This window comes from Oncorhynchus mykiss, chromosome 15, assembly GCF_057628025.1.
Source record: "Oncorhynchus mykiss isolate SJ-2025 chromosome 15, ASM5762802v1, whole genome shotgun sequence".
Lineage (NCBI taxonomy): Eukaryota > Metazoa > Chordata > Actinopteri > Salmoniformes > Salmonidae > Oncorhynchus > Oncorhynchus mykiss.
In genome coordinates, this window is record NC_143036.1 from 14,391,339 (window position 1) to 14,406,479 (window position 15,141).

General features: G+C 46.9%; 1 protein-coding gene across 4 annotated transcripts in view; it reads right to left on the minus strand.

Annotated features, from left to right (window-relative positions):
• Window positions 1-210: 210 nt before the first annotated feature.
• The window catches only part of LOC110490919 (disco-interacting protein 2 homolog C), a 38,482-nt gene continuing 23,551 nt past the window's right edge, over window positions 211-15,141 (minus strand). For 2 of the 4 annotated variants that reach the window (XM_036943760.2, XM_036943761.2), the window contains exons 28-37: window positions 14,942-15,051; window positions 14,302-14,432; window positions 14,000-14,168; window positions 9,090-9,260; window positions 8,846-8,907; window positions 8,710-8,767; window positions 3,577-3,651; window positions 3,265-3,439; window positions 2,763-2,886; window positions 211-2,626 (exon numbers count right to left, since the gene is read on the minus strand). In XM_036943760.2, coding sequence (XP_036799655.1) covers window positions 2,374-2,626; window positions 2,763-2,886; window positions 3,265-3,439; window positions 3,577-3,651; window positions 8,710-8,767; window positions 8,846-8,907; window positions 9,090-9,260; window positions 14,000-14,168; window positions 14,302-14,432; window positions 14,942-15,051 — 1,328 coding nt within the window. In that variant the 3' untranslated portion in view covers window positions 211-2,373. The remainder of the gene's footprint in view (window positions 2,627-2,762; window positions 2,887-3,264; window positions 3,440-3,576; window positions 3,652-8,709; window positions 8,768-8,845; window positions 8,908-9,089; window positions 9,261-13,999; window positions 14,169-14,301; window positions 14,433-14,941; window positions 15,052-15,141) is intronic. The other 2 variants (XM_090199317.1, XM_090199318.1) reach the window with 1 other exon arrangement.

Sequence of the window (15,141 nt, forward strand, 5' to 3'; positions counted from 1 at the left end):
GTACTTTAAAGTATTTTTACTTAAGTACTTTACACCACTGGTCCTTTACTTGAAGTTGTAGCCAAAGCATAAATTAGACAAACCACTCGGTTTGGAGGTATTGTAAAGATGTTTCCTAATTTATGACGTCCCATTAGATTTTCTGTTTTCACAGTTCCAGGTGAGCACCACTCAAAGTATTAGAAGCAATAACAGCACACCAGACACGGCTTAACCAATCAAAGCACTTTATTGCACTGTATAGTGTGATGTGGAGCCAATGGCAGGTTCTTATAAAAGTATCATTCTTATATTTTCATCATGTGTACAAAACAATCACACACACCTGTACCGTACAAAATCAACACTATTTACACACAATACACGCACGCACGCGCACATGCACAAAATGCAGTCTCTCTCACCTCTCTAGTTTCTGTACCAGGCTTAACCCTACCTACAAGACTCCTCTCTCTCTAACACACAGTCAGGCTGTATCACAACCGGCCGTGATTGGGAGTCCCATAGGGTGGCGCACAACTGACCCAGCATTGTCCGCGGTAGGGTTTGGCCCGGGGTAGGCTGTCAACGTAAATAAGAATTTGTTCTTAACTGACATGCCTAGTTAAATAAAGGTTAAATAAAAACATGTAAAATAGTACCATCACCACTCTCTAGTACAGAATAATAAGCAAATAAATACGTCATGATATGTATGTTTTTCATACATGGCATTATATTATAGCTCTGAGACAAAAGTAGCTGAAGAAATAAATTAAAATGAGATGTGTTGTGATTATGATGATAAAACAAACTCAGGAGTCTGAATGTAAACAAATAGGTGCATTAGGTGCACCCCTACCTACACGTACGAATTGCCTCGGCTGGCCTGTGCCCCCGCACATTGACTCGGTGCCGGTACCCCCTGTATATAGCCTTGTTATTGTTATGTAATTTTATTGTGTTACTTTAGTTTATTTTTTCTTAAACTCTACTTCTTGAACTGCATTGTTGGTTAAGGGCTTGTAAGTAAGCATTTCACGGTAAGATCTACACCTTTTGTATTCAGCGCATGTAACAAATAAAATGTCATTTGATTTGATTAAAATTAGCAGGTTGGCATTTATTATCATGAGTCTTGCCCTAGAGGCAGCTCTGCAGAGTGGTCACTAGCTGGAATCAAATCAGAATTTAAACCTTAACTCTAATCTTAACCACACTGCTAACCCTAATGCCTAACCCTCGCCTTAAATTAAGGCCAAAAAAAGCACATTTTTGATTTCATGAATTTTTACATTATAGCCAATTTTGACTTCGCAGCTGGCCCATCTAGCAAAAACCACTCAGTTCTGCCTCTAGGACAATACTCATAGCAATAAACATTAACATGAAATTATGTTTTTCACAGAAAAGTTGATAACATAGACAATGCCATAAGTGATCATTTTATGACTGATAAATACATCTCTTTTGTTTCCACACTTCACTGTGGATGCGTCCCAAACGGGGGCTTATTAGGTATATAGTGTCCAATTTATGACCATAGTCCCAACAGTGCACTTCAAAGGGAATAGGCTACCATTTAGAATGTCTCTTGTGTTTCTGGTCCAGAGCTGGGCTTAACAACTCCTTTTTCCCTCTGCTACTTACTTGGCTCTCTTAGTAGAATCACATACTACCATAATAAAATGCTTACAACGGTCAAACATTGTTGGATAGAAATGTGTACTTCTAACAGGTTAACTTGGCATTTAGGAGTTAATTGTCTTTAGGAAATCGTTAAGGATGTATGCGATTCTTATAAGAGGAGTGAACTGTATTACATTCATTCACACACACACACGCACACGCACACACACACACACAAACACACGCCGCAGGTGGAGAAAGCTGTATAACAGGTCCTCAGTGTGTTTCAGTTCTCGCCGTATAGATCATTTTGTTTATGTACACTATTTATATTTATACACTAATCTGAACCCCCTGTCTTTTTCTGACAATATACTTTAATAACTTAATTTTTCATGTCTATTTCATGAAGAAAACAGATATGTTCAGAGATATTTTCTCTCTCTCCTAACGGGTAACAACCAGTGGTGTAGTCAGTACACAGTGTTCCTCTAAGGCTTTGAACAGCGACTTCCTGTCTAGGTGTCAGGTTTAACTGGGGGTGCAGAAACAGCCATACCTCCACCACAGCACAACTAAAGGAACAGACAACTGGCACCACACCATATGACCATGTGCAGATTAAAAAATACAGTACGTCTTGATTTGCAATGAACAACACCAGCGATATACACGCACGTACGCATACACACACATGCTAACACACACATCCCCCTCTCTTACATCCACCCACATCCCCACACCCCCCCGGATGGGGCGGCTGGGTTACATGTTATAAGCCACGTAGATGGGGTCTAGCTGGTCCTGTAGGAAGCCGTCTCGGAGATGCATGCGCTGCTTCTCCCCGCGAGAGTTGATGGGGATCACCCCGATGTCCGTTACCACAACGACACCAACGATGAGGTAATGCTCTTCCAGCACCGCCTTGGTCACCATGGGAACCAGGTCCAGGGCTTCCTGCTCCGAGCCTTCTAGTTCCACCACAACTACCAGCAGGTTAGTCCAGGGAAACACAGCACTGTGGCACAACACACACACACACACACACACACACACACACACACACGAGTCATTTGGAACTATAGTGGTTCTACCTATATAAAGAAGAGAAACAGGAACAGCTTTTGTGTTGTTTCAGATGTATAGTGACGTACCATTCCATGATGCTCTGGTGCGTCCTGATAACGGAGGTCTCGATGTCTATAGGATGATACCTCATCCCCCTCAGCTCCATGGCCTCCTCCAACGCGCCCACCACATACAGCGCATCATGTCTCTCTGGGGACGGAACACAGAGAAAGGTGTGTGTGTATGTCTGTGCGTGAACAATATTCGTCTGTACATGTTTTTATGTGTGTTTTTGTGTGTGTGTGTGTGTGTGTGTGTGTGTGTGTGTGTGTTAGTGTGTGTGTGTTAGTGTGTGTGTGTGTGTGTGTTAGTGTGTGTGTGTTAGTGTGTGTGTGTGTGTGTGTGTGTGTGTGTTAGTGTGTGTGTGTTAGTGTGTGTGTGTTAGTGTGTGTGTGTGTGTGTGTGTGTGTGTGTGTGTGTTAGTGTGTGTGTGTGTGTGTGTGTGTGTGTGTTAGTGTGTGTGTGTGTGTGTGTTAGTGTGTGTGTGTGTGTGTGTGTGTGTGTGTGTGTGTGTGTGTGTGTATATACCTCCACTGGCATCAGTGAGTTCAGTACGTCGTAAGAAGCCCAGGTATCCGGTGCGAGCCCAGACGGTGGACGTGTCGCCGAAGCTGAGTCTGGAGGTGAAGTGATCAGACTGAAGGACCTCCTCTCCATAACCACTGTAATATCCACTGCCATTATGGGCACTGTGCACCCAGATCTAGAGAAGGGAGGGGAAGAGAGAGAGATTGAAATTCATTTAAAATGATCTCTCTCTCTCTCTAGCATCTTCACTGGGGTAACATAAAATCATGAAACAAGTTTATTAAATCAATCAGTTTGTGTGTATATGCTGACCTCTCCTAGGTGGGAGTCTCCCAGGGGTCCCTTGGTCTCTGGGTTGGCGATGATGATGCGGACACCAGGTAGGATCTGAAACAGTAACCATAATTACGCTACAATGCTTCCTTCTCCACGTAAAGCATATATGAGATATTTTGGTCTATCTGTAGAGAGCTGCAGCCGAACAACACAGTCGGGAGCTATAGAAGCTGAGTCTTACTGAACCACACAGACAGGAGATCTAGAAGCTGTCTTACTGAACCACACAGACAGGGGATCTAGAAGCTGTCTTACTGAACCACACAGTCATTAGCTCTAGAAGCTGAGTCTTACTGAACCACAAATTCAGGAGCTCTAGAAAATGAGTCTTACTAAACAACACAGCCAAAACTTCTAGAAGCTGAGTGTTACTGAACCAAAGAGTCAGGATCTCTAGAAGCGGAGTCTTACTGAACCACACAGTCAGGAGCTCTAGAAGCTGAGTCTTACTGAACCACACAGTCAGGAGCTCAAAAAGTTGAGTCTTACTGAACCACACATTCAGGAGCTCTAGAAGCTGTCTTACTGAACAGCACAGTCATGAGCTCTAGAAGCTAAGTCTTACTGAACCACACAGTCAGATGATCTAGAAGCGGAGTCTTACTGAAACACACAGTCAGGAGCTTTAGAAGCTGTCTTACTGAACCTACAAGTCAGGAGCTCTAGAAGCGGAGTCTTACTGAACAACACAGGCATGAGCTCTAGAAGCTGAGTCTTACGGAACCACAAAGGCATGAGCTCTAGAAGCTGAGTCTTACTGAACCACACAGTCAGGAGATCTAGAAGTTGAGTCTTCCTGAACCACACAGTCAGGAGCTCTAGAAGTGAAGTCTTTCTGAACCACACAGTCAGGTGATCTAGAAGCTGTCTTACTGAACCACACAGTCAGGTGATCTAGAAGCTGTCTTACTGAACCAAAGAGTCAGGATCTCTAGAAGCGGAGTCTTACTGAACCACACAGTCAGGAGCTCTAGAAGCTGAGTCTTACTGGACCACACAGTCAGGAGCTCTAGAAGCAAAGTCTTTCTGAACCACACAGTCAGGTGATCTAGAAGCTGTCTTACTGAACCACACAGTCAGGTGATCTAGAAGCTGTCTTACTGAACCAAAGAGTCAGGATCTCTAGAAGCGGAGTCTTACTGAACCACACAGTCAGGAGCTCTAGAAGCTGAGTCTTACTGGACCACACAGTCAGGAGCTCTAGAAGCAAAGTCTTTCTGAACCACACAGTCAGGTGATCTAGAAGCTGTCTTACTGAACCACACAGTCAGGTGATCTAGAAGCTGTCTTACTGAACCAAAGAGTCAGGATCTCTAGAAGCGGAGTCTTACTGAACCACACAGTCAGGAGCTCTAGAAGCTGAGTCTTACTGGACCACACAGTCAGGAGCTCTAGAAGCGGTCTTCCTGAACCACACAGTTAGGAGCTATAGAAGCGGAGTCTTACTGAACCACACAGTCAGGAGCTCTAGAAGCTGAGTCTTACTGAACCACACAGTCATGAGCTCTAGAAGCTGAGTCTTACTGAACCACACAGTCAGGAGATCTAGAAGTTGAGTCTTCCTTAACCACACAGTCAGGAGCTCTAGAAGTGAAATCTTTCTGAACCACACAGTCAGGTGATCTAGAAGCTGTCTTACTGAACCACACAGTCAGGTGATCTAGAAGCTGTCTTACTGAACCAAAGAGTCAGGATCTCTAGAAGCGGAGTCTTACTGAACCACACAGTCAGGAGCTCTAGAAGCTGAGTCTTACTGGACCACACAGTCAGGAGCTCTAGAAGCAAAGTCTTTCTGAACCACACAGTCAGGTGATCTAGAAGCTGTCTTACTGAACCACACAGTCAGGTGATCTAGAAGCTGTCTTACTGAACCAAAGAGTCAGGATCTCTAGAAGCGGAGTCTTACTGAACCACACAGTCAGGAGCTCTAGAAGCTGAGTCTTACTGGACCACACAGTCAGGAGCTCTAGAAGCGGTCTTCCTGAACCACACAGTTAGGAGCTATAGAAGCGGAGTCTTACTGAACCACACAGTCAGGAGCTCTAGAAGCTGAGTCTTACTGAACCACACAGTCATGAGATCTAGAAGCTGAGTCTTACTGAACCACACAGTCAGGAGCTCTAGAAGTTGAGTCTTCCTGAACCACACAGTCAGAAGCTCTAGAAGCTAAGTCTTTCTGAACCACACAGTCAGGAGCTCTAGAAGCTGTCTTACTGAACCAAAGAGTCAGGATTTCTAGAAGCGGAGTCTTACTGAACCACACAGTCAGTAGCTCTAGAAGCAGAGTCTTACTGAAACACACAGTCAGGAGCTCTAGAAGCGGTCTTCCTGAATCACACAGTCAGGAGCTATAGAAGCTGAGTCTTACTGAACCACAAAGGCATGAGCTCTAGAAGCTGAGTCTTACTGAACCACACAGTCAGGAGCTCAAAAAGTTGAGTCTTACTGAACCACACATTCAGGAGCTCTAGAAGCTGTCTTACTGAACAGCACAGTCATGAGCTCTAGAAGCTAAGTCTTACTGATCCACACAGTCAGATGATCTAGAAGCGGAGTCTTACTGAAACACACAGTCAGGAGCTTTAGAAGCTGTCTTACTGAACCTACAAGTCAGGAGCTCTAGAAGCGGAGTCTTACTGAACAACACAGGCATGAGCTCTAGAAGCTGAGTCTTACGGAACCACAAAGGCATGAGCTCTAGAAGCTGAGTCTTACTGAACCACACAGTCAGGAGATCTAGAAGTTGAGTCTTCCTGAACCACACAGTCAGGAGCTCTAGAAGCGAAGTCTTTCTGAACCACACAGTCAGGTGATCTAGAAGCTGTCTTACTGAACCACACAGTCAGGTGATCTAGAAGCTGTCTTACTGAACCAAAGAGTCAGGATCTCTAGAAGCGGAGTCTTACTGAACCACACAGTCAGGAGCTCTAGAAGCTGAGTCTTACTGGACCACACAGTCAGGAGCTCTAGAAGCGGTCTTCCTGATCCTCACAGTTAGGAGCTATAGAAGCGGAGTCTTACTGAACCACACAGTCAGGAGTTCTAGAAGCTGAGTCTTACTGAACCACACAGTCATGAGATCTAGAAGCTGAGTCTTACTGAACCACACAGTCAGGAGCTCTAGAAGTTGAGTCTTCCTGAACCACACAGTCAGGAGCTCTAGAAGCTAAGTCTTTCTGAACCACACAGTCAGGAGCTCTAGAAGCTGTCTTACTGAACCAAAGAGTCAGGATTTCTAGAAGCGGAGTCTTACTGAACCACACAGTCAGTAGCTCTAGAAGCAGAGTCTTACTGAACCACACAGTCAGGAGCTCTAGAAGCGGTCTTCCTGAATCACACAGTCAGGAGCTATAGAAGCTGAGTCTTACTGAACCACAAAGGCATGAGCTCTAGAAGCTGAGTCTTACTGAACCACACAGTCAGGAGCTCAAAAAGTTGAGTCTTACTGAACCACACATTCAGGAGCTCTAGAATCTGTCTTACTGAACAGCACAGTCATGAGCTCTAGAAGCTAAGTCTTACTGAACCACACAGTCAGATGATCTAGAAGCGGAGTCTTACTGAAACACACAGTCAGGAGCTTTAGAAGCTGTCTTACTGAACCTACAAGTCAGGAGCTCTAGAAGCTGAGTCTTACTGAACCACACAGTCAGGCGCTCTAGAAGCTGAGTCTTAATGAACCACACAGTCAGGAGCTCTAGAAGCTGAGTCTTACCACACAGTCAGGAGCTCTTGAAGCTGAGTCTTACTGAATCACACAGTCAGGAGCTCTAGAAGCTGAGTCTTACTGAACCACACAGTCAGGAGATCTGTAAACTGAGTCTTACTGAACCACACAGTCAGGAGCTCTAGAAGCTGAGTCTTACTGGACCACACAGTCAGGAGCTCTAGAAGCGGTCTTCCTGATCCACACAGTTAGGAGCTATAGAAGCGGAGTCTTACTGAACCACACAGTCAGGAGTTCTAGAAGCTGAGTCTTACTGAACCACACAGTCATGAGATCTAGAAGCAGAGTCTTACTGAACCACACAGTCAGGAGCTCTAGAAGTTGAGTCTTCCTGGACCACACATTCAGGAGCTCTAGAAGCTAAGTCTTTCTGAACCACACAGTCAGGAGCTCTAGAAGCTGTCTTACTGAACCAAAGAGTCAGGATTTCTAGAAGCGGAGTCTTACTGAACCACACAGTCAGTAGCTCTAGAAGCAGAGTCTTACTGAACCACACAGTCAGGAGCTCTAGAAGCGGTCTTCCTGAATCACACAGTCAGGAGCTCTAGAAGCTGTCTTACTGAACCAAAGAGTCAGGATTTCTAGAAGCGGAGTCTTACTGAACCACACAGTCAGTAGCTCTAGAAGCAGAGTCTTACTGAACCACAAAGGCATGAGCTCTAGAAGCTGAGTCTTACTGAACCACACAGTCAGGAGCTCAAAAAGTTGAGTCTTACTGAACCACACATTCAGGAGCTCTAGAATCTGTCTTACTGAACAGCACAGTCATGAGCTCTAGAAGCTAAGTCTTACTGAACCACACAGTCAGATGATCTAGAAGCGGAGTCTTACTGAACCACACAGTCAGGAGCTCTAGAAGTTGAGTCTTCCTGAACCACACAGTCAGGAGCTCTAGAAGCGAAGTCTTTCTGAACCACACAGTCAGGTGATCTAGAAACTGTCTTACTGAACCACACAGTCAGGTGATCTAGAAGTTGTCTTACTGAACCACACAGTCAGGAGCTCTAGGAGCTGAGTCTTACTGAACCACACAGTCAGGAGCTCTAGAAGCTGAGTCTTACTGAACCACACAGTCAGGAGCTCTAGAAGCTGAGTCTTACCACACATTCAGGAGCTCTTGAAGCTGAGTCTTACTGAATCACACAGTCAGGAGCTCTAGAAGCTGAGTCTTACTGAACCACACAGTCAGGAGATCTGTAAGCTGAGTCTTACTGAACCACACAGTTAGGAGCTCTAGAAGTTGAGTCTTACTGAACCACACAGTCAGGAGCTCTTGAAGCTGAGTCTTACTGAACCACACAGTTAGGAGATCTAGAAGTTGAGTCTTACTTCAGTCATTAAACTTTCTGACGCAAAATGTTAAAACATAACACAGGACTCACCTTTCCTGACTCCATGAGAGGGAGACTGTGAGGAGAACCTCTCTCCACCAACCGAACCCTGAGAGACAAACAAACTGTTATTCAAGTTAATTGGTTGATCTGATTGGTTGTTGCTGTGACTGATAGGCAGACATACCTATCATGTCGCAGAGCTCTCATGTCCACGTAAACTGTAGTAGGGTCTGGTCCGGAGGTGCCCTGTAACCAATCACAGGACAAGGTGACCATGTTGTTGCACACGCACAACCACTCAAACACACGCACGCACGCACGCACGCACACGCACACACACACACACACACACACACACACACACACACACACACACACACACACACACACACACACACACACACACACACACACACACACAGCCTTACCTGCAGACAGATAGCCAGGTTGACCCTACAGCCAAATGCTGTGCTGACAGATCGGGGGTGCAGGCCCAGGTCTTTAAACAGCTTGGAGAAGGAGTGTGTTAGAGACATCCTGGGTCTCTCCTCTGCTACCACGACACACGCCCTCACACGGGACAGGTCCAGGCCTCGCGCCTGGAGAGGAAGAGGAGGAGAGAGAGGGAAGAGAAGAGAGTGAGGAAGAGAGGGGGAAGAGAAGAGAGGGAGGAGAGAGGGGGAAGAGAAGAGAGGGGAAGGAGAGGGGGAAGAGAAGAGAGGGGCAAGAGAAGAGGGAGGAGAGAGGGGGAAGAGAAGAGAGGGAGGAGAGGGGGAAGAGAAGAGAGGGAGGAGAGGGGGAAGAGAAGAGAGGGGAAGGAGAGGGGGAAGAGAACAGAGGGAGGGGAGAGGGGGAAGAGAAGAGAGGGAGGAGAGAGGGGGAAGAGAACAGAGGGAGGAGAGAGGGGTGAAGAGAAGAGAAGATAGAGGAAAGAGGAGAGAGGGGGAAAAGAGGAGAGGGAAAGAGGAGAGAGGGTATTACATATAAGTACACAATATTTCAATCATTACCTCCCTCTCATCCGCCCTCTCATCTATCATCCTACCTCCTCCCTCTCATCATACTCATCCTCCCGCTCATTCTCCCTCTCACCCCACCTGCTGATGACTATATAAAGCTGCGGTTTGTTCCTTGATCTGTTCCTTGTGTGTGTCTCAGTCAGCTTCCAGTTTCCATGGCGATTTCCATGGCGAAAGTTAATCTCTTAAAATAAACTCTGTCTGTCCATCAGCAATCAATTACACAACACCTCAGGCCACAAACACACCGTTTACTGAGTCAATTCAAAGACATTACAAAGAGCACGTTTAGTTCTCCCTGCAGTTGAATTGTGTGTGTTTGTGGATGTGTGTAAGAGTTCTCATTCTCAGCCCAAACCCGAGGGGGCCCGGCCGGGCCTCAAATTATTTGAATTGATTCATGCCGGGCAGGTTTCAAGCTTGTCGTGTTACGAAATTAAAACTGTCTATCTGCGCACCTATTACTACTGCTCTCTGTCTCAGTAGCAGACACAAGCAGCGCCAAGACTGCAATATTGGCTGGGCCAGAGAAATTAGTGGCCATGATTAAACTTATTTTACTGGTCATTGAAATGTTTCAAATTGCAATACGAATAGACTAGAGTGCATCCTGGAGAATGATGATCCACAAGACCCGACAGCCAGCACATCTCAGAATGGCATCTGTTAAAGCAGATACATACAAATGAAATGCACCCAATATGACTGCCCTGCTAATATGCATTTGCTGGACCTTTGAAAGTAGACCTATAACTGATCCAAAAGTCATTTCGGAATAAAACGTGCATTGCATTGATTGGGTCATGCACCAATCATTGACCACACACGGCTATTGCTTTAATAACGGTTGAATAAGAATTTGGGAGTTTCAGTATACGCAACCATTTCATACATGCCTTCAATTGCATTTATTCCAATGTTGTCATCATTTAGTTGATGATAACTAAGGTGAGTTTTCCTCTCTCTGTTTCCTCACTTCGCATTGTTCTCAACACCAGTTTATATTAATATACTGTTTTCTAGAAATCAGGCTTTTTTTCTAAGTTCAGTCTCATTGCATTTCTGTGATGTCAGACTGGTCCTGGACTCGGGCTTTAATGGGGCTTGGGTAAGACTGGGCTCAAATTTTCAGGCCAGACGAGAACTCTAGCGTGTGTATGATGGGAACTCTAGCGTGTGTGTGCAATGGGAACTCTAGGTCGTGTACGATGGGAACTCTAGCGCGTGTACGATGGGAACTCTAGCGCGTCTACAATGGGAACTCTAGTGCGTGTATAATGGGAACTCTAGTGCGTGTATGATGGGAACTCTAGCTCGTGTGTGGTGAGAACTCTAGCGTGTGTGTGATGAGAACTCTAGGTGTGTGTGATGAGAACTCTAGCGTGTGTGCAATAGCAACTCTAGCGCGTGTGTGGTGAGAACTCTAGCGTGTGTTTGATGAGAACTCTAGCGTGTGTGCAGTGAGAACTCTAGCGTGTGTGTGGTGAGAACTCTAGCGTGTGTGTGGTGAGAACTCTAGCGTGTGTTTGATGAGAACTCTAGCATGTGTGCAATGGGAACTCTAGCGTGTGTGCGGTGAGAACTCTAGCATGTGTGTGATGAGAACTCTAGCGCGTGTACGATGGGAACTCTAGCGTGTGTGTACGATGGGAACTCTAGCGCGTGTACGATGAGAACTCTAGCGCGTGTACGATGGGAACTCTAGCGCGTGTACAATGGGAACTCTAGTGCGTGTATAATGGGAACTCTAGTGCGTGTATGATGGGAACTCTAGCTCGTGTGTGGTGAGAACTCTAGCGTGTGTGTGATGAGAACTCTAGCGTGTGTGTGATGAGAACTCTAGCGTGTGTGCAATGGCAACTCTAGCGCGTGTGTGATGAGAACTCTAGTGTGCGTGTTTGATGAGAACTCTAGCGTGTTAGCGGTTAGAACTCTATGGTGTGTGTGGTGAAAACTCTAGCGTGTGTTTGATGAGAACTCTAGCGTGTGTTTGATGAGAACTCTAGCGTGTGTGCAATGGGAACTCTAGCGTGTGTGCGGTGAGAACTCTAGCGCGTGTGTGATGAGAACTCTAGCGCGTGTGTGGTGAGAACTCTAGCGTGTGTGTGGTGAGAACTCTAGCGTGTGTGTGGTGAGAACTCTAGCATGTGTGTGGTGAGAACTCTAGCGCGTCTACAATGGGAACTCTAGTGCGTGTATAATGGGAACTCTAGTGCGTGTATGATGGGAACTCTAGCTCGTGTGTGGTGAGAACTCTAGCGTGTGTGTGATGAGAACTCTAGCGTGTGTGCAATGGCAACTCTAGCGCGTGTGTGGTGAGAACTCTAGCGTGTGTTTGATGAGAACTCTAGCGTGTGTGCAGTGAGAACTCTAGCGTGTGTGTGGTGAGAACTCTAGCGTGTGTGTGGTGAGAACTCTAGCGTGTGTTTGATGAGAACTCTAGCATGTGTGCAATGGGAACTCTAGCGTGTGTGCGGTGAGAACTCTAGCATGTGTGTGATGAGAACTCTAGCGCGTGTACGATGGGAACTCTAGCGTGTGTGTACGATGGGAACTCTAGCGCGTGTACGATGAGAACTCTAGCGCGTGTACGATGGGAACTCTAGCGCGTGTACAATGGGAACTCTAGCGCGTGTATAATGGGAACTCTAGTGCGTGTATGATGGGAACTCTAGCTCGTGTGTGGTGAGAACTCTAGCGTGTGTGTGATGAGAACTCTAGCGTGTGTGTGATGAGAACTCTAGCGTGTGTGCAATGGGAACTCTAGCGTGTGTGCGGTGAGAACTCTAGCGCGTGTGTGATGAGAACTCTAGCGCGTGTGTGGTGAGAACTCTAGCGTGTGTGTGGTGAGAACTCTAGCGTGTGTGTGATGAGAACTCTAGCGTGTGTTTGATGAGAACTCTAGCGTGTGTGCAATGGGAACTCTAGCGTGTGTGCGGTGAGAACTCTAGCGCGTGTGTGATGAGAACTCTAGCGCGTGTGTGGTGAGAACTCTAGCGTGTGTGTGGTGAGAACTCTAGCGTGTGTGTGGTGAGAACTCTATCATGTGTGTGGTGAGAACACTAGCGCGTGTACGATGGGAACTCTAGCGCGTGTGTGGTGAGAACTCTAGCGTGTGTTTGATGAGAACTCTAGCGTGTGTGCAATGGTAACTCTAGCGTGTGTGTGGTGAGAACTCTAGCGTGTGTTTGATGACAACTCTAGCGTGTGTGCAATGGGAACTCTAGCGTGTGTGTGATGGGAACTCTAGCGTGTGTGTGGTGAGAACTCTAGCGTGTGTTTGATGAGAACTCTAGCGTGTGTGCAGTGAGAACTCTAGCGTGTGTGTGGTGAGAACTCTAGCGTGTGTGTGGTGAGAACTCTAGCGTGTGTTTGATGAGAACTCTAGCATGTGTGCAATGGGAACTCTAGCGTGTGTGCGGTGAGAACTCTAGCATGTGTGTGATGAGAACTCTAGCGTGTGTGCAATGGGAACTCTAGCGCGTGTGTGATGAGAACTCTAGCGCGTGTGTGGTGAGAACTCTAGCGTGTGTGTGGTGAGAACTCTAGCATGTGTGTGGTGAGAACACTAGCGCGTGTACGATGGGAACTCTAGCGCGTGTGTGGTGAGAACTCTAGCGTGTGTTTGATGAGAACTCTAGCGTGTGTGCAATGGTAACTCTAGCGTGTGTATGGTGAGAACTCTAGCGTGTGTTTGATGAGAACTCTAGCGTGTGTGCAGTGAGAACTCTAGTGTGTGTGTGGTGAGAACTCTAGCGTGTGTGTGGTGAGAACTCTAGCGTGTGTTTGATGAGAACTCTAGCATGTGTGCAATGGGAACTCTAGCGTGTGTGTGGTGAGAACTCTAGCGTGTGTTTGATGAGAACTCTAGCGTGTGTGCAATGGGAACTCTAGCGTGTGTGCAATGGGAACTCTAGCGTGTGTGCGGTGAGAACTCTAGCGTGTGTGTGGTGAGAACTCTAGCGTGTGTGTGGTGAGAACTCTAGCGCGTGTGCAATGGGAACCCTAGCGTGTGTGTGATGAGAACTCTAGCGTGTGTTTGATGAGAACTCTAGCGCGTGTGCAATGGGAACCCTAGTGTGTGTGTGGTGAGAACTCTAGCGTGTGTTTGATGAGAACTCTAGCGCGTGTGCAATGGGAACCCTAGTGTGTGTGTGGTGAGAACTCTAGCGTGTGTTTGATGAGAACTCTAGCGTGTGTGCAATGGGAACTCTAGTGTGTGTGCAATGGGAACTCTAGTGTGTGTGTGGTGAGAACTCTAGCGTGTGTTTGATGAGAACTCTAGCGCGTGTGTGGTGAGAACACTAGCGTGTGTGTACCTTCAGTGCCTCTGTCTGCAGGCCCAGTCCTTTAGTGCAGAGCTCCATGACGCTGTAGGAACAGAAGGTGTCTCTGACTCGGAGCTGGCTGACAGCGAGCAGCCACAGGGCTGGGTTAGACTCCAACTCTACTGGAGGGATCAGGATCGACTGATGGCCACTGTACACACTGAAGAGAGAGTTAAAGGTTAGAAAGGGAAGTCAGTTGTTGGATATTGAAACTGTTGTTGAATTGGTGTGTGTGTGTATGTGTTTGTGCATGCGTGCCTCTGTGCATGTGTTACGGTTGTGTGTGTGTGTACCTGCAGAGACACCAGAGGACGAAGCCCAGGCCACAGTAGGGGTCGAGACAGATTGCTACCTCTCTGGAGGGATACAGTTCACACTGCAGCTTCACCGACCGACAGAACGCTCCCACTGCATTATGGGATATCTACACACACACACACACACACACACACACACACAGACACACACACACACACACACACACACACACACACACACACACACACACACACACACACACACACACACACACACACACACACACACACACACACACACCATGTTAGCAACCAGAAAAAAACAGGGGATAAAAGTCAGGGATGGAGGTCAGAGGTTAGGGCTTAATGTTACCTGTACTCCAGCCAGCATGCCAGTAGTGGACACACTGAAGTCCAGGTAGGATTAAAGGTCAGAACAGGGGTTAGGGGTCAGAGGTTAGGGCTTAATGTTACCTGTACTCCAGCCAGCATGCCAGTAGTGGACACACTGAAGTCCAGGTAGGGTTAAAGGTCAGAACGGGGGTTAGGGGTCAGAGGTTAGGGCTTAATGTTACCTGTACTCCAGCCAGCATGCCAGTAGTGGACACACTGAAGTCCAGGTAGGGTTAAAGGTCAGAACAGAGGTTAGGGGTCAGAGGTTAGGGCTTAATGTTACCTGTACTCCAGCCAGCATGCCAGTAGTGGACACACTGAAGTCCAGGTAGGCCAGGGCATCAGGGTTACAGGGCTTAAACAGCGCTGGAGACTTCTTCTTTGGCAGGTCATCTGATAACACAATAATATTCAGTTAGAGACAGACTCTCTAGAGACAGCAGGAGCAGTAGAGATACTCTGAATGATCGGCTATGAAGATCC